The sequence below is a fragment of the Gadus chalcogrammus genome, chromosome 1 (genome assembly GCF_026213295.1).
Source record: "Gadus chalcogrammus isolate NIFS_2021 chromosome 1, NIFS_Gcha_1.0, whole genome shotgun sequence".
In the NCBI taxonomy this organism is placed as follows: domain Eukaryota; kingdom Metazoa; phylum Chordata; class Actinopteri; order Gadiformes; family Gadidae; genus Gadus; species Gadus chalcogrammus.
The window spans coordinates 22,916,003-22,935,213 of record NC_079412.1 but is presented as its reverse complement, the minus strand read 5'-3'; the positions used below and the strand labels follow the sequence as shown (position 1 = coordinate 22,935,213).

Genomic DNA, 19,211 nt, shown 5'->3' with positions numbered 1-19,211 from the left:
TCTAATTGTGTACCGAAACAATAGGACTTTAACTGTAATTGCAAACGTTAAGTGCGTTATTGGCTAGCAGGGAGCAGGTAACTGAATTATGGTTTTCTGGGGAGGTCATGTAACAATTATTTGTCCCTTTTGTTGTTAGATTTGTTTTTACTCGCCTATTTTATTAGGTTTTTTTTTCTAAATGTAGGCCTACAGAGTCTTACTCCAGCCAAAGTCCTAAAGTTGGCAACCGTAACGTAACATGCCTTGCACAATGTAGGTAAAACCGTTTTAAATTTCTTGATGATATGCCAAAGGGGTGTGTGTCGAGCGATCATGCACACGCTTTCGTTTTCTCATGAGAAAACGACCTTATTTCTTCTTCCGCAACCTATTCTGATAAAGAGTGGCCAAGAGACATAGGAAGGCAAACATTATTCCAACAAAACACGGTATGTAACCAATTTATCCTTTCGGAAATTAAATAGAATCAAACGACGACGAAAACGAAATGCTCTCTTCTCTATTATTCCTAGTAACAGGGGGCCGTTGGAAAGGAGTATGGCGATAAGGCGTTACTTTACATTGTTTGGGGAGAACGTTCTAAATATTCTAAGGTTGATTAAGCCTAAATTAACAGAAAATAAATGGCCTTAATTTCTCCATGTGAGAAAGAAAAGGTCCCCGCGCCCGACTTAAAGGAGTGTTTTCTCTTATGTCTTTTGTTACAATTTCGAGAGTGACTGGAAAAGACTAAATGCATCTTAATGCGAGCAGGCTAATATAGGCCTAACTCAATAAAAAGAAGAAAATATATTTCCTTAATTTCGCAAATACCGATAGCAGCCCCGTGTAGCCCACGTCGGAGCTTATCGTTACTGTAAAAAAAAATCCCCATGTCTCTTATTTTTTGTGCCCATATTAAATGGGCAAAAAAAAGTTTTTTGTTCTACTGTCTTGTTCACTGTTTATGCATCAACCTTGTTGTAGAAGGTGAGAAAATACATAGTTGCGAAAAAGGAGTTGTGTTTCATAAAACAAACATTGCTTTAGACTAAACCTTATACTAACCACAACCTAACCCTTAATTGTGTTGCCGAAACCTAACCAAGAAGTTCTGTGGCCTTTACCTAACCAAGTTGTTGCGTTGCCTAAACCTAACCAATAGGTTGTGTTGCTTAAACCTAACCAAGTACTGTAGTTCTGTCGGAAAAGTCTAACCAAGCTGTAATACTGAACATAATTAGCCTAAAATCACACAGGACACAAACCCCCATAGGTGAAACTAAATATCCTTCCATAATACTAATTATATCCTGTTCTTTAAACAAGGGGTACCTGAGAAAAGTATATTTTTCAGGCTAAATCAATCAGAGGCAGAGTAGGGGCAGAGGCAACTGTTTCACACACACACACACACACACACACACACACACACACACACACACACACACACACACACACACACACACACACACACACACACACACACACACACACACACACACACACACACACACACACACACACACACACACATTTCGATTTGGGCATTGTAGAGTTGTAGGAAAGAGGGAGGCACGTTACTCTTGGCTATGACCCATTTGTTATTCATTTTTAGTACCGTTGATGTAAGGCTAGGCGATGGATCAATGTTTTATATCTCCACAGATATTTCCAGTATCCGCCACACAATGATGTCTTGATGATGGGAGCTTCTGGAATAAAGATTGGACAGCCTTGTCCAACCACCTTGGTACATTTAGTTTGGCTGTTTTTTATTGCAGGTACTATTGTATCAGCAAATTGTCCCCCGAATGAATACCGACATGGAATTGAATGTTGCCCTGAATGTCCATCTGGTGAGTCTGAAATACCGAAAATATTGTTAATTTAGAAAATCTAAATTATATTATTTTGGCAAAACATTTCTGGTCCAATTCCATCCATTTTCTGTCCAACAGGAATGCGTGTGTCCGAGGACTGTAGAGCGGATAAAATGACTTCCTGTAAGCTGTGCAGTGAAGGTACTTTCCACAATGGCTATAATAAGCGTAAAGAATGTGATCCCTGTACAGACTGTCCTCCAGGTAAATTCACCTGTCTTTAACAAATAAGAATTCAACACCTCCTCAGGCAACTTTTGTGTTCCATCGGGTTTCTCTGTAACTGCATTGTGATTGGCAGGTCTAGGTTTGAAGGTTAAGAAGCCGTGTACAACCACATCAGATGCTCTGTGTGAGCTACTGGATGGATACTTCTGTAAGGAGACCAAGAGGGTTGGATGTATGGCAGCACAGAGACACAAGGATTGCAGTCCTGGTCAATACATCAGCCAAAGAGGTATTTATGAAAATATTTATTAATGAATAATTTCTTGCGCAGAAATCTGCCTATAATCGGCTTGCCTATCTGCTTGTCATATTTAATTTGCAGTTTATTCCTAGTTTAGATGCTGGGTAGCACATATGCTTCCTTGGTGGCATCGTTTATGCCTGCGTCTATCCAGGCTAAAAGATAATGGCAACCTCCAAGCTAAACTTTGATAAATGTGCATTGTTCCAAAAGAAAGAAAAAAAGAATACAACTTAAGAAGAACAATAGTTCAGCGCTGCATGCAGCACTCACCTAATAAGATGTGAAGTACAAAACGAATATGACAACTGTAAAAGTCTTGAGTCTGCAGGTTGTGAACAACAGTTGAGCAAAAACAAATCCATGATGTTTTAAATAATTGGAAATGCACTTTATGCAACTGGTATTGTGTAATTTGGCAGACGCTTTCATCCATAGCGAAGGACCTTGAATGGAGATACAGAAGCAGATCGGGTTAGGTGTCTTGCTCAAGGATGTCTACATTATACCTGAATTTCATGTATCTGCATTCTTTCCAAATATTATTATTTGTACAGGAACGGCATCTGAAGACACAGTGTGCATCAAATGCATTGATGGAACATTCTCAGATGGCAACTCAACTTCTTGTCTGCCTCACACAAGGTAAGGGGACATTACATTTAATTTATCAATGCAGTCTGTATAATTGCTTTTACATTATAGTCATGTCTTCAGCCAATTGATATAGTCAAAGAAATGTTGGCATTGCATAATGCAACAGAATAATAAGCGAAAAAAATAAAAGTGAAACGTTACTTTGTATAGGCCTACCATGTAATATGAACTAGTACTCAATTATAATACTATGATTATATCTGTATGCTCACTATTTGTAAATTAAGTAGGTATCAGTTACTTTATCATTGACATTATTGTATTCTTATTGACCGAATCAGCTGAAATCTAAATATTATTTGAGCATATTGTTTTATGTTATCAAGGGAACATCTGGACGATAGTTATTTTAGTGTATTTCTTATGTTGGATTTGTAGCGCATTGACTTAGAAAAGTTAAAAGGCAGAGGTGCCAGTTATTGAAAAAAATGCACACCCTTCGAATGTTGTTGTCCAATCAGAATAAAGTATTCAACAATGCTGTGGTGTGAAAAAGAGTTTCCTCGACGCACAATGTTGTTGGTAAAAACATATTTTTACTTAAAAACAAAACCACAACAGTCGAGTCACTTGCACAATTCAAGCCTCCCTCCAGTCTAGAACTCTGGCCCTCTTAAGGAGCACCAGAATGGATGTGGCTCAATTGAGCCACAGCTGCAGACTATTACAGGGCTAACAGCCTGACGGGAACACGTGAATCTTTTAAAACATGTTAACACAGTGAAGATGCCATTCACATCTTCACATGTGGTCTAAAAAAAGTAAACTAAAATGGAAACTAAACATGTTTTTTTATTCCTTTGCACTTCAGATGTGGTGAGGGACAGCAGCAGATAAAACCAGGAACACAATCAACCGATTCTGAATGTGGAGAACCTTCAAAAGCATTATTATGGCTCAGCTCAATACCAATCGTCTTAATACCAGTGTTCATTCTCATGCTTTGTGTTTGTTACAGAAAAAAAAAAAAAGGTAAGCCTAATATTCAAGCCTAATATCTATGATGGTCATGCTGAATGATGGTGACTGCTATCCTATTGCTGCTGTCCTGACGTGCTTCTATGTTATTTATCACTTCATAGCATGGAATGCAACTGCTCAACGATTGGTACGTGTTATTACCTTGGTTTTAGACAGAATACAATGTTAGTATAAAGGTGCAGCTTGTAATCAACTCAATTATTATATTTGCTTTAGATGGAAAGGTTGAAACCTACTTTGAGAGGTAAGTGCTTACTCCGCCTGTTTAATGTGTGGGCTACTATATAATGTATTTATAACCAGTGATGTCTTATGTAACATTGTTGGTAGTTATTTTAGTATTATTTTCAGACAGCAAGTTTTGCAAATAATGGCACTGTCACGAATCAATATACAAAGAAATACATTGATATAAGTGGGCTGTGTGTCCTGACCCATTATTCCTTATTTTTCAGAGGTCCCCAACAGAGATGAACAACAGACTTCAGAATGAATGACCGTTTGATCTTTTAACGTTTTCAGCAGGTATGTCCAAAGTGTGTTGTATTCTTCTCTTCAGTTGCCCATTTCTGTGAGACTTCCACTAATTCAGACCTCTCAACTCTTCAAAGGCCCACTATGCAAAATCTTTAGCCAAAATTACATTAATTATGCGGGTTGAGAGTTATTCTGATGGTTCTACAACCATTTCTGGGTCGTTTGGTGGGTGTTTCATTGCCCCTTCTCCAAGGAAAAAGCGAATATGCAACTTGCTCTGTTCGGACCGACACAATCCGGATGCGACGAAGCGGAAGTATCCAATCGCGCCTCGAAAATGTAGTCAGATTGTAGTTTTGAAAATGCTTTACGGCACAGACACACCCCCAAACATGGCACCGGCTAGATATAAACAGCCAGTTGCGAGGCAATTGTTGCTTTCATCATGGATGAATCGACTGATAAGGGACCCAAGAGGCGACTGTCGGTGCTATCGTTATGTATTATGTTGGCCAACACTCTTACACTGATTGTTCTGTTCAACAAAGATAAAACAATCATTATCTAGGATATAAATTCTCCCCGTCAACTATAAAAAAGGATGGATATATTTTTATTGCAATACAAATATAACATTTTAAAAATGTATAACCTTGTATACACTTTATCAACATCTACTTCGGACACGGCTCCACGCATTCGCCGGCTTCTTTGAAAACAAATGCACATGGCTCGCAGTGCATGGGGAAGGGTCGTCAACGAGTTACGACAGTGTTGTAAAATATCTACTACGAAGCTGTAGGGGGCGCTGTGTAGAGAAAAAAGTGTGTGCGTAAACCAATAAAACAGCGACGAAATGGCCGATCCTGCATAGTGGGCCTTTAAATGTTAACCTTTAAGCTTTATTCAAACATCCCAAAAATGTTTTGAATCATTAAGGTACGGCCACACACATTACGCGCGTAGGCTTAAGGGCGTAAATCGCCTAACCTGCCGCTTGATCATTGTGTGTCACAAGAATGGTTCAACGTGCCTAAGGCCTACGCAGCTAGATGAGCCCGCCCAAAACTTATTTTCCCCCGCTATTTTTCTTTTGCTCCACAAACACGCCGGAGATCACCACCATCGCTGCTCTGTATTTGTTGTGGGAGTCCGAGGAACGTAGGAAACGTCCATGTTCTTTCTGCTTCTGTGCGTCCTCCATCTCTCTGCCAGTGACGTCGGGTCAAGCTCAACGCTGATTGGCTATCGTGGCTAAGCGTCACGTGTAGGAGCGTAAAAAGTTAAATCTTTTCCTTTAGCGTGTGTAACGCATCTACGCGCCTAAACCAATGGTTCCCTATGCAAAAATGCTGATTTTCTACGCCTCTTACGTGCATAGCATGTTTGGTGTGTCCGTTGCTTTATACTGATCTTAAAAAGATTTTCGATTTCTTTTCTACTTTTATGTTTTTAAACAAATGAGCATAATTTACGTCGTCTCATTCAGGAGTTCTCAACCACGGGCCCGCGGAGCATTGGCCAACGCGCCACAGGGATTAACACCGCACCAAATCACACTACCGCATCCAATACAAAACCCTACTCCTCACCTACAAAGCTCTCCACAACCTAGCCCCCAGTTACCTCTGCGACCTCCTCCATTTTATTATTTTTATATAGAGATGTAAAATAATATTTTATTATTATTATTTTTTTTAATCTTTTTTCCTCAATGTCTTGTTTTTAAACGATTTATGATGACTTTATGCTCTGTAAGGTGACCTTGGGTGCCTTGAAAGGCGCCTCTAAATTAAATGTATTATTATTATTTATTATTAAGAAAAAGCCTCAGTCATTAAAAGCTTGAAGAACTCGGGTCTAATTGACGTCCATTGAGCCTGCTAATGCATGAGACGTCTCTCCCGCTCTAGCGCTAGCTATTTTAGATACCTTGGTTGGGCCTAACGCCGTGGATTTTTCCTCCAGCATCTCCAGCATCTCACAACTTTTTTTGTTTTGAGCCAACTACAATGTTTAATGTGAGTTCAATGTTTAGTTCTTCATTAATGTGTGCTACTGTTACAGCGTTACTATGGATTGTTGAAGTTTGTCAAATTTATATAATAATATTATTTTGAAAGTAAGTAATTTTCTTTATTTTTTTCTCTCTGTTTTTACCTTTGCAATGCTTTTTATTAGTTAGATTTGCTCCTTCCTGCGTCTGGTGGTGGTAATTATATTGACCCGGAGTCGTCAGCTCATTCTTTCCGCTATTTTTTTGATGGTTTGTGTGAACACAGAAAGGTTCCAGATGTTGTACCCCATTCGCTAAGGTTGAATATGAGCTGTGTGACCATTGTCTATTTACTTTCACGTTGACACATTTTGGGTGTTTGCGCTACCCGTACCTTAGAGCTAGACCATCTCCGCTGGAGGTCAGCAGGGTTTTTGCAAGTAGATTGGCAAACACAGAGCTTGCGTGTTGCTGACGGATGTCACAATCTCTTTTTGTTCGTCAATCTACCTATCGACTCTCAAAAACAAAATGGCGTCGACGGGTGGTCTACTGATGATATTGTGTGTATAAAATGTCATTTTTAATAAACAATCTGTACACTTACAAAGTTCTCAATGCCTTGTTTTATATGTTAAGACCCTTATTATACTACCAAGGAGTGTCGGCTTCTTTTAGCCTTTTAAGTGGTTTAAAATAGCGATTTCGTTTTTACCATAACCAGTGCCCCCATCGTTCCAAGTTTATAGCGTTTTGATAGAATTGGCTAAAAACAGGCAACCGAAGAAAGCGTCTGTATGCGTTTTTTGTGCTCCAAAACGAACGTTTCAACTCGTTATCGTACAAAACATATCCCAAATCCATTTTACACCGGAATTACCCTTTAACAGCTCTGCAAAATAAACGGAGATGCCTGAGAGAAGTTGTCCAGTGGTCTCTTTAAAGGGATGCTTCTCCAGTTGAGATTTAAAGGTTATATGAAGTAAACAATCATATGTATTCTAAATGTGCAAATTTAATCGGTTCTACCTAGCCTGAGAAAAGGCAGAACGTGTCTCTCTGGCTCAAAAGTAAGAAATCCTCCATCTACCACAATGCATTGCGCTCGCTGCACTGCCTGCCTGTTTCCGTTTGGAGGGGGAAGGACCCATGGTCCTAGCGTGAGCAAAATTTGTGTAAACATATCCCCGTGATACGTTGACTAGTTTAGACTTCTGCCCTCGTTTTTTCAAACGCATCATTTGTATATTACTGTACGGCATAAATTGGCCTCTCCAGGCGTCTCCATCGTTGCCCACGTGAGGGTTGAAGTCTCCTAGCAGAACTACGGAGTCCCCTACTGGAGCCCCATATAGGACTCCATTCAGGGTCTCCAAGAGGGCCGAGTACTCTGAACTGCTGTTTGGTGCATACGCACAAACAACAGTCAGAGTTTTCCCCCCTACAACCCTTAGTAGGGAGGGAGGCGACCCTCTCAAACCCTCACCAGAGCTGAGACTGCGTGGAGGTAAGCCCCACCAGATCTAACTGATAGCGCTCCCCCTCACTCACAAGCTCCGGTTCCTTTCCCCACAGCGAGGTGACGTTTCACATCCCCAGAGCCAGCTTCTGCCGCCCGGGTCTGGTCCGTCGAGACCCCTGACCTTCGCTGCCACCCATGTGGCTGCGCACCCGACCCCAACGGGTCTTCCCACAGGTGGTGGGGCCATGGGATGACGAGAGGGGGGGTGCCACGTAGTTTGTTCGGGCTGTGCCCGACCGGGCTCCGTGGCAAACCCGGCCACCAAACGCTCGCCATCGAGCCCTCCGTCTGGGCCTGGCTCCAGACGGGGGCCCCGGGTTCCTCCGGGCCGGGTCACATCTCCTCTTCTTTCATTATTCATTGAGGTTTTTGAACCTCAATGTCATTCATGAATATTGTTTAGGTTTCAAGAAAGCAATTTTTATTGATACAGGAACAGCATCTCAAGACACAGTGTGCCTTAAATGCAACCATGGAACATTCTCAAATGGCAACTCAACATCTTGCCTGCCCCACACAATGTAAGTAGCTAATTTACTAATGCAGGATATAAATGAACTATGTTTTAACAGCACTATAGTCTTTGCTCTATTGTTAATCGAAAGACATTTTAGAATTACATTTTGAAACAGAATAATAAAAGCCTGACAGTGAAAATGTTGTGGTTGAATAGAAAATAGCAGACTTTTCTCCTTATTCTCTTTATTTCAGATGTGAACATCTGGAACTGGAGGAGAAGTGTTTGGAAGGTATTATTATTCATAGTAGGTGGAACACTAATTCAAATATTGACAATCGTGTTGATGCTATCTATATTTACTATTATATATTGTTACCCCCATGAGGCCCGAAGGCCTATAGGTTATGATTGTGTTTGAGGTGCATGAGTCATGACTGATCGCAGTGGCGCCAGTAATGCTGTGTTACTAGTAATCCAGCTCTGCGCCTTCTCTGCTGAATGCATGCAGGGGAAACAATGATATATGTCTGTTTTATGTAAGATGAATGATAGTGACTGCTACCTTGATGCTAGCCCTGATTTCCAGATTCTCGTGAGCTTTGAATTGGAAAAGAGCCTAGGGGACTGGCGGCCAAAAACAGGAATCTGATGGCAAACTGAATTGAGAGAGCTAGACAGGTAATTCATTAATTAATTCAGTGACTATTGGTGCTAACCCACTGTTATTTTGAGGTCACCGTAGGTACGTTTTAATGTGCTTGTTTTCGACATAAAGCGCTGCAATAAGTGAATAGGAAAAGCATGGTAACGCTTGTAAGAGGGCAATTTTTTATGCAGAAGCAAAATGTCTTTGCATCATTTCAAAACCAAATGTGCCATGCGTCACTACTGCCACCAGCAAGTCAGAATGAGGTTCTAATCACTGGTCCGTCCGTGAAACTTTACAGCCTTAAAGCCTTGAACATGGTCATTCAAGGAGACATATTATGGTGTTTTCCCAACAAGTAAACATAGTATTTGAGTTCCAGAAAACATGCTTTTATGCAAATTAGCTGCTGCCCATTGCATACAAATGAAATGTCAGAGTGAACCACAGCATGGAGGAGAAGAGATTGTTGCCGTTTGCAGACTCCCTGGGCTCTATATCTGTATAATATAACTCTTAAAAGCTGCGGTACCAAATTGTATAGTGAACGGTAATCGCTTATAAACTCTGATATGCACTTGCCAATACAGGAAAGTAAAGCTATACAAAACTATATACACTTCTATAAGTGAAATACGTATTATGTATTTGAAATATTATGCTTTGATGTTGTTGCATAATTTTGCTTTTGAGGTGACTGCAATAAAGTGATGGCTTACTTCTAATCTATGTTTTTATCAGCAGTATAGAATTTTGGTTAGCACTTAGTTGTGGTTCTGTTATTGTACTCTTTTTTTTTTAAACATTATCAACCCGTTTTAAACCAAATATTGAACATTAAGTTCTCAGTCAGTAATGTATGCTACTAAAATATAGGGTTAGCGACGCGTTAACATAAGATATCTTTGTTTATGTTCCATGGCTTTGCAAGTGGCCTTCCCTTCACAAAGGTAAGCGGTCCCTTCGGACCACTTGAGGTGACAGCGATTCAAGAGTCACTGTGTAAAAAGCTGAAATAAATATCTATGTTTGTTTGTGTGTGTATGTATTATCAGAACAAGTCACATAGTCATTACTTCCTTATGATCAGTTTTACACAAGGTTGCATCTCTATATTTTGTTAACTTAAAAACCCAAAAAGCAGGTCAGTATAATTTAAATCCACAAGCAACATATGTGTGATCCGGGGCATATAAAGACTGGGACCATTGAAACTCATTGGCTCTAGTGGGCTCTAGTGGAAGGGGCGTGACTTCGCCACTATGAGAGAGGTCTAAGTTCTGTATACTACACATAAATAAACAAACACTTAACCTAATATTCATCATGATAAAAGGGAATTTATTAGGATAATTATTATAATTATAATTATTATATATTACAAATAATTAATAATGATATACATTATTAAAAATAATACATATTGTAGCGACCACGGGTGTGGATGCTGGTCCCGGAGCTGCAAGGCATTCTGGGGGTTCAACTGTCGTAGGGGTTTTGACCTTTTTGGGGCTCCCTCCCTGGGTTACTTTGTGGTTGGTTGTTGCGGGGGGATTAATACGTTACGAGCCAAGGTAGCCTATTGCGTGTTGTTCCATTGTTTGATGTTTAATGTGATCGCGACCATTAGTGAGAGTGCTGTGTGTGTTGGTCAGATGTCACCAATATCCTGGGGGTTGACTTAATAACAGTCTGTAGTCGTGCGGTGTATTGGGACGCGGAACTGCATAATTGCTTATCGTGTTCACCACCCATCTCGTACTTAACGTGCTGCTCGCGCTTCCGTGCTGCTCGCCCCATTATTCTTTATATTACAGATTTGTGGGCAGTCCCAGTCGAACCGAAACAGCTCTACCGGAAACCAGCTGACACACAACACCCAACGCTCCAACCTTGATGCCGCATCGTTCACGACTTCAATTATTTGAGGTAAGTTATTGTAGCTCACGGATTGATTTGCTGTTTGGTTGTAAAAATAAATATTTGGATTATTAAAATGATATATGCTGTTTAGTTTTGTCTTAAAGGGACACTGTAAAAATTATTCCCATCTAGTGGTACAATTGTATATTGCATTCAAACTAATAGTGCCAGAGAATGTCTAACTGTACGTCCACACCAGAAGCGAATTGAGCGACCAAATAGCTGGAAGTCATTCACTTTCTATGGGTAAGAGCGACCAAAGCGACCAACGCTACCAGCGGCCAAAGTTGAGCGACCAGTGTCCAAAAAAAGTTGAAAACTTTTTAACTTTATGCAAATTACTATGACGCGCTTCAGCGGCGAAACACTGACAGCCAATTGGAATGTAGACGCTCTTCGCTTGCGTGGATCCCAGGGAACACCGGCAGGCACTTTGGTTCCTACCTACCTTTATTCACTCGCTGAACAAAATGTCGGCTGAAGTATTAATCGCGGCTGTAACTGGGCACCCGTTTCAGTTCAGAGATCGAAACGCCATAGTGGTTTGGATACCAAGTGATGATAAGCGGGGGGATTTATACATCTAGAACGTTCCTATTTAAGCGGGAATCATTTTCATTTCACTGTGCTTCTTCTCCAATCGTTTGTATGACATGCTGTACAGTGGACAGTGGCCTCATATTGGGCACAAGCATGTTTAAAACGCTCTCTGTAAGCATTGCAGTCTCTTGTACAGTGCATGACGGAGCCTGGTGAACTAAGCTGTCCATACGCCGTTGTGAAGTGCTGAGGGGGAGGAAAAAGCTATTTATTAATATGCACAACAAGTGTCATGCTGTAATCTAGCCCTCACATTAAAGTAAATATCTGTTTTATGTCGAGTTGTATATCTGCAGCAGTTACCATTACCTACAAATAATATATAATGTCTGGGGTAGGCCTACTTGGTGTGGTAACCTAACACAGAGAGTAGGGGTGTGTGATTGTGTGTGCGTGCGTGAGGGAGAGTGAGAGACAAGGGCGCGTGTGTGTGTGTGTGTGTGTGTGTGTGTGTGTGTGTGTGTGTGTGTGTGTGTGTGTGTGTGTGTGTGTGTGTGTGTGTGTGTGTGTGTGTGTGTGTGTAAAGGGGTTATTTGGTGTAGGCTATACTCGCTTGCAATTGAACATGAATAAGTTTAGTTTACTACTTAAAAAAATCAAAGATAAACATCAATCTAGTCAAATCGCATCCCGACTTTGGTACAAATGCAGTATGTTCAATCAGCTATCATCAATGTTTACGTTGCCTTGTGTCGGCGACGCTTGGTGAACTAGCGTTAACACCTGGATGCTTTCGGCGCAGATGTTGAATCAGTGTCGTGCTGTTGTGGTATGCCAGTTCTACATCGCAGTAGACGTATTGCACCTTGTCGTCGTCTTCTTTTTTTAGTGTAAAGTGATCCCAGACTTCGGACATTCTCTGCCGTTTAAGGACTGCTTCTTGACTCCGCCATCTCACCAACTGAGTCCGAATATAGCGTGTGTTTCTTCAAAAACGGTCCGTGTTGAACTAGGATCCCTGTGCTGAGCAGGCCACATCATTTGCGAGATAGGAATTTAAAGAAGCTTCGAGGGAGTTTTGCCTTTTTTTTGTAATCGAGTAATCGTTTCAGCCCTACTACAAAATCGATGGGGAAACCAGCTAGCTAACTACATGCTATCATATCAGGGTTGAATCAGAATTGAATATCTATGGCATCAGCCACGAATGCGTGTATGTGCCATTGCTTCGTGTGTTCACACATGGATGAGCATCATTAATTATGTTAAGGGGTCTTTATGAGAGAGAGAGAGAGAGAGAGAGAGAGAGAGAGAGAGAGAGAGAGAGAGAGAGAGAGAGAGAGAGAGAGAGAGAGAGAGAGAGAGAGAGAGAGAGAGAGAGAGAGAGAGAGAGAGAGAGAGAGAGAGAGAGAGAGAGAGAGAGAGAGAGAGAGAGAGAGAGAGAGAGAGAGGGGGCGGGCAGCATTGGGTTTGGCCATTGAAACCAGTTCTGTGTTCATAAAAATGTGTTGCTTTCCTAGATGCAAGATGAAGAGATAGCAGAACAGTGAGGGTCCAGGCCAAGTGAGGCACAGGTAAGTGTGTGTGTTTGTGGTTTTCAAATATTACTTATACTTCTTTATCGCCTTTACACTAACATTGCTTCTACTAATATTTTGTTTTTGTAGTGTTTACATTTATTCGAATTTTGTTAGCTTCTAAGTCTTATGTTTTTATTGCTTTCAGACATTTCCAGTCTTCCAGTTGTGTCCACAAAACAACGTAGCTGACATCAAACTCAAACACTTTGGTTACTACAACTTCCTGATGATTCAAACTGGAATAAACATTGGACATCTTCGTCCAATTTTCTCTGAACATTTAGTTTGGCTAATATTCATTGCCATTACTAATGTATCAGTAGGATGTCCCTCGGATGAATATCCAATAATGCATCATGAGTGTTGTCCTAATTGCCAAACTGGTAAGAGTGAAATACCTCCAATGTTGATTAATATTGATATTTATATATATTGATTTTGGCAAAACACATCCGTTCCAATTCTGTCCCACAGGCCAATATGTTTCTGAGGACTGTACTCTGAGTAAGTACACAGTGTGTCTGCCGTGTAGCGAAGGTACTTTCAGCAATGGATCGAATGGGCTTAAACAATGCTTTCCTTGCACAGACTGCGCTTCAGGTATTGTCACCTTCATTATATTTCAACACCTCCTCAGACAACTTTTGTGTTCCATCGGGTTTCTCTGTAACTGCATTGCGATTGGCAGGTCTCGGCTTTAAGCTGAAAAAGCAGTGTACAACCACATCAGATGCTCTGTGTGAGGTACTGGACGGCTACTTCTGTAAGGACTCAGTGAGGGGTGGATGTATGGCAGTTCAGAGACACAAGGATTGCAGCCCTGGCCAATACATCAGCCAAAGAGGTTGGTGTCCCACTATGTGTGCATAAATATCCAAATTAAATCATTGTTAGAAAAGTCCTGTATAGAGGCCAGCTAATCCACAAAGAGGGATTCACTTTGAATCCATACAATGATAAAAGTATACACACCCAACAAATTTCCAAAATACACTTCAATATAACTTTAATACTGCTATAATAGGGCTGGGTTTTCAGGGAATTATGTGCTGTGTTCCATTAATCATATTTCCATGAGTACACTTAAACATAGTATCCGCACTCACTAAGTGCGCTAATTGTCAGATGTCAGTGTTGTTCCAAATCAAATACTCAGTGGTGCACTAACCGGAAATTGCAATCACGACTGCCGCCGCGGCTCCTCCCCGGCAATAAACATCCCGCTCTAAGTACGGATAGTATTGATATTGGAACACAGCAAAGGCCAAGTTTTCCCTGCTTTAGCAAATCCTGCGTAGACCCAGGGCTTGAAAACAAAATTATTTTTCAATCGTTCCGCTCCGAACGGATCCGGTATATTTAACCTTTTCGTTCTCACGTTCCGCCACCAACATATCGTTCCTGAACCGGTTCGGAACGTAAAATAACGTTCGTTCTTAACGTTCCGGCAGTGTTATTGGGCCTAGTCTATTTTTGTGGTCGATACCTTACAGACCTAGTTATTGGTATTTGCCCTTAATTTACACAGTAGTCTAAATGCGCAAAAATCATAAATCACAGGCAGCATCCAAAAATATTCGCGATATCCATCTCACATACCAGGCAGACTGCTGCTGACTAGCCTATATTCTATGATAAATATAATTTTGTATCAAAATCATTTCTGGATAAGTGGGCTAGAAACTCCTTACCTGGTTGTAAGTTGTATCCATATTCCATGGAGATCTTCAGATATAGAGGCTCGCTCAATCATTTCTAACCCCGCCATAAGCGAATATGTTGTATTTTCTATGTTGTTGACAAATACCCAAGTCTCACCACCAACTTCCAATTTAACTCTACATTTCATTGTGCAAACATTTAAAATCCCGACTTTGAAACGACATAAGGCCTGGGCAGGCACAATACATCAATACATCAATACATCTTCACAGGCCTACATTACAAACATCATTTCCAAATCAATTTCACTTTGCGAGTAAGGCCTATTTAAGATCGCAACTGAAATGGCATGCGGCCTCTCGCCAGGGTGGTGGTGGGGATTTGTGACAACTGAGCTTAGCGGGCGGCGAAGTGAACACGGCAACCGGATTATTATTTTTTTTTTTTTCATGAAATAGGCTATGCTTTTGTGACATTTTATTGGCTATGTAGAGAAGGAAAAAAAAACGTTATTAACCGGTTTTGGGGATTTCAGAATAACGTTTCTGTTCCGGTTCCGTTTCCGTTCCTCGTAAAATTCCGTTCGTTTTCGGTTTTCGTTCCTTGAACCGGTTCGGAGCCCTGCGTAGACCTGCTACCACCAAACATTCCGAAATATCAAATATGTTTAGTCATGCATCAATATTGGTTATGTTTCAAGAAAGCAATGTTTATTGATACAGGAACAGCTTCTCAAGACACAGTGTGCCTTAATTGCAACCATGGAACATTCTCAAATGGCAACTCAACATATTGCCGGCCCCACAAAATGTAAGTAGTTCATTTCCCAATGCAGAATATAAATGGACTATGTTTTAACAACACTATAGTCTTTGCTCTATTGTTAATCAAAGATATTTTAGAATTATATTTGAAACAGAATAATTAAAGCCTGACAATGAAAATGTTGAGTGGTTGAATAGAAAATAGAAGACTGTTGTGAGAAATGGGTGAGAAATTTTGTCTTTATTTCAGATGTGAACATCTGGGACTGGAGCAGTTGAAACCAGGAAGTGATTCCAAAGATTCTGAATGTAGTTCATTCAAAGGCGGGGATAAAAGTGTTTGGGAGGTATTAGGATTAATAGTACTTGGAACACTAATTCAAGTAGTGGCAATCTTCGTCCTGATGCTATGTCTATGTATTTATATACATTGTTTACCACACGTTGAAGGCCTAAATGCCTCTAAGTTAAGTATTTTGTGTGAGGAGGTTGAATGATTCCAGTGGTGCTAGTTATCCAGGTCTGCACCACTTTTTTAAGTAAAACTGAATGATGGTGCTACATTTCATTGGAAAGAGCCTGGGGGAGACTAACATTTTGGCCAGCCAATTGGGTGGGAATTGAGATGGGGCGGATTGGTCATGACCAGTGTCTCAGGGCAGCTCAATGCTGCTAGTCTGAATTCAGCAATTCATTCGCTCAGACTTAATTGGTGCTGACGATTTTTCTACATTCTCAGGCCATATCTGGGTACCTACTGTGATTTTGTAGTTGCCGTAGGACGGTTTTAATGTACTTGTTTACAACATTAAGTACTGCCAGACCATGAATATGCCATATGCTCTGAGAATAAGGGAATAGGAAAAGCATTGCAATGATGGCAAATGTTTATGTAGAAGCACAATGTATTTTTCCTATCATCTCAAAAACAAATGTACTAATCACTGGTCAGACTTTGAAACTGTACAGCCTTAAAGCCTTAAACATGTTCACTGATACAAGCAGTGCAGTAGGTTCGATTTAAGTGAATATGCTGTCAATCCCAGGTACAGTATGTGATTGCAACAGTTCTAAATGGCGCAGAAAGTAGGGGATTTTTTGGCGAGTTTGGTTTCAAAATCGTGCTTTCTTCTGCTCCATTTTGCTCTCTTTACAACTCTCTAATCTTAACAGCTGCTTTACCGAATGTTATAGTGAAAGGTAATCCCTAATAAGCTCTGATATGCACTTGCCAATACAGGAAAGTAAAGCTTTACAGAAGTGTACATTACTTCTATAAGTCGAGATACAAATATTATGCTTTGATGTTTTTGCACAAATGGGGCTTTTGGGGCGACTGCAATAAAGGGAGGGCTTATTTATACTTTTTTTTTTTCAGCAGTAGATTTTTTGTCAGCTTTTAATTTCTGGTTCTGTTTGTTCTGTTTGTACTCTTGTATAAACATTATAATCCTGTGTTGAACCTGTTGAATACCTGTGTTGAATATTGAACATTTAGTTCTGTCAGTAATGGATGCTACTAGAAACATGCCCTTAATGGAAATGATGGTCTTAACTAAACTTAAAGAGCAGAAATATATGTATTAGTGTGTATGATCAGAACTAGTCACATAGTCATTACTTCCCTCCGATCAGTTTTTGCACAGGGTTGCAAAAACTGAAAACAAAGAAGCATGTCAAACTTAAATTTGCACTTTTGTATCTCTGGCCTATCTTTTATATGTATTATTTTATTCATGCAATATTGGTTATTCGTAGTTGTATCAGTGTTTCATTGATATATATATAAAAAAAAAAAAGTATGTTGCGCTTGTGTGTCTCATTTTCCTCGGTGGACGGTAGCGCAGTGACTGAGAGCCAATTCAGCAAATTAAGTTTCAAGTTATGCGTTTTTATGCGAGTCTCGCAGAGCTAAACAACATGGACATGTTTTTATGAACTTAATTTCGGAAGTCTAACTACCAAACCTAACATAAAATAACTCGGAGGCCAGAATTAATGTGGCGAGCAGCACATTAAGGATGAGACGGGAGCCCAGTGTTACACCTTTCCTGCTTCTTGGCTCTCAGACCGTAGTCCGGGAGCACAGGGGAGACGTTCCCTCCAGGGCCGATGTCCTTTCGGGGGTAACACCCTTCACTATAACCGGCAGTGGGTCTGTTTATAGGTCGGAAGACACGGGCACGGATTCTCGGCGTTTGGTACTTTATTCAGTTATTTATAACAGTACACGTAACTCGGAAAACACAACCGGACTCGTGTCATTCCTCCTAGACTGACACACCCTCAATCGCTCGTTCACTCATTCGTCGACTCATTCGCTGACGTCACTCACACACACACAGACATTCTCGCGCACACACATACGCCACTCTCGTAACACCAGGTTCAACCAATTATGCAGTTCTGTGCCCCATACACCGCACGACTACGGCTGCCTTTATTCAACACCAACCTCGTATACGGAAAAACAGCACACCCAACAAACAAGTCATTTTCTGTGATGGTGGCGGCAACGATACACACACGTTAACATTAAACAACACACAACTACACACAAACAATTAACTCCCCAACCCCGTTAGCCCCACTTAACCTAACAACTACACAAGGACGACAAAGGCCCCTTTTTCGCAAACAGACAACACTGATTCCCAGAATCCCCTGAGCGACCCCGTAGGAGTCGCCACACAGCCCCCACCTTAGGGGTCAGACGTCCTGACGACCCCAACACCCATCACATTGTCCGAAATGTTCCGGTGGCCGGCTGTCTAATTGGGGCTCAGTCCGGGACGCCCGTCCCCCGCGGCGGGCGGAATAGGCCCTCCTCTGCCGAAACCCACGGGTCAGTCGTAGCCTTCGGGGTGTGGACGGGGACCACCGCCATCGGGGCCCCCACCAGTTTCTGCCGTAGGGGGGGCGCTACCCCTTATGTTTTTTTTCATGACGTCCAATAAAAAAAACAACATTGTTACCCCTTATGTTTTTTTTCATGACGACCAATAAAAACAACATTGTTACCCCTTATGTTTTTTTTCATGACGATCAATAAAAAAACATTGTTACCCCTTATGTTTTTTTTCATGACGACCAATAAAAAACAACAGTGTTACTCCCCTATGTTTTATTTGATAAACATCGACTGTGTTACCCCTTTTGTTTTTTTCATGACGACGACCAATAAAAAACAACAGCGCTACCCCTTATGTTTTTTTCATGACGACCTATAAAAAAAAAACATTGTTACCCCTTATGTTTTTTACTTGACGACCAAAGAAAAACAACAGTGTTGCCCCTTATGTTTTTTTTCATTACGACCAAAGAAAAATGACAGTGTTACCCCTTATGTTTCATTTGATAAAACGACAGTGTTACCCCTCATGTTTCATTTGATTAAACAACAGTGTTACCCCTTGTGGGTTTTTTCATGACGACCAAAGAAAAACAACAGTGGTACCCCCTATGTTTTATTTGATAAACATCGACAGTGTTACCCCTTTTGTTTTTTTCATGACGACCAATAAAAAACAACAGCGCTACCCCTTATGTTTTTTTTCATGACGACCAAAAAAAAAAAACAGTGTTACCCAGGGAAGTGGGGGTGCCTAGGGTTATGCAGCACCCCCAAGTTAGAACGTTTTCTGAACAAATCAATACTTTTTTGTATAA

At 40.8% G+C, this 19,211-nt stretch overlaps 1 protein-coding gene and 1 long non-coding RNA gene across 2 annotated transcripts; both read left to right on the top strand.

Annotated features, from left to right (window-relative positions):
• Positions 1-329: 329 nt before the first annotated feature.
• LOC130391713 (uncharacterized) lies at positions 330-2,062 on the top strand. Its single transcript, XR_008896938.1, has 3 exons — positions 330-431; positions 1,651-1,841; positions 1,944-2,062. It is a non-coding gene; the product is annotated as an uncharacterized LOC130391713 (long non-coding RNA).
• Positions 2,063-10,711: 8,649 nt separating this feature from the next.
• Positions 10,712-17,344, top strand: LOC130387554 (tumor necrosis factor receptor superfamily member 14-like). Its single transcript, XM_056596714.1, has 7 exons — positions 10,712-11,002; positions 13,057-13,110; positions 13,262-13,499; positions 13,591-13,716; positions 13,805-13,960; positions 15,501-15,588; positions 15,793-17,344. The coding sequence occupies exons 3-7, from the start codon at positions 13,343-13,345 to the stop codon at positions 16,037-16,039; spliced, it is 774 nt and encodes a 257-aa protein (XP_056452689.1). The 5' UTR covers positions 10,712-11,002; positions 13,057-13,110; positions 13,262-13,342; the 3' UTR covers positions 16,040-17,344.
• Positions 17,345-19,211: the final 1,867 nt, after the last annotated feature.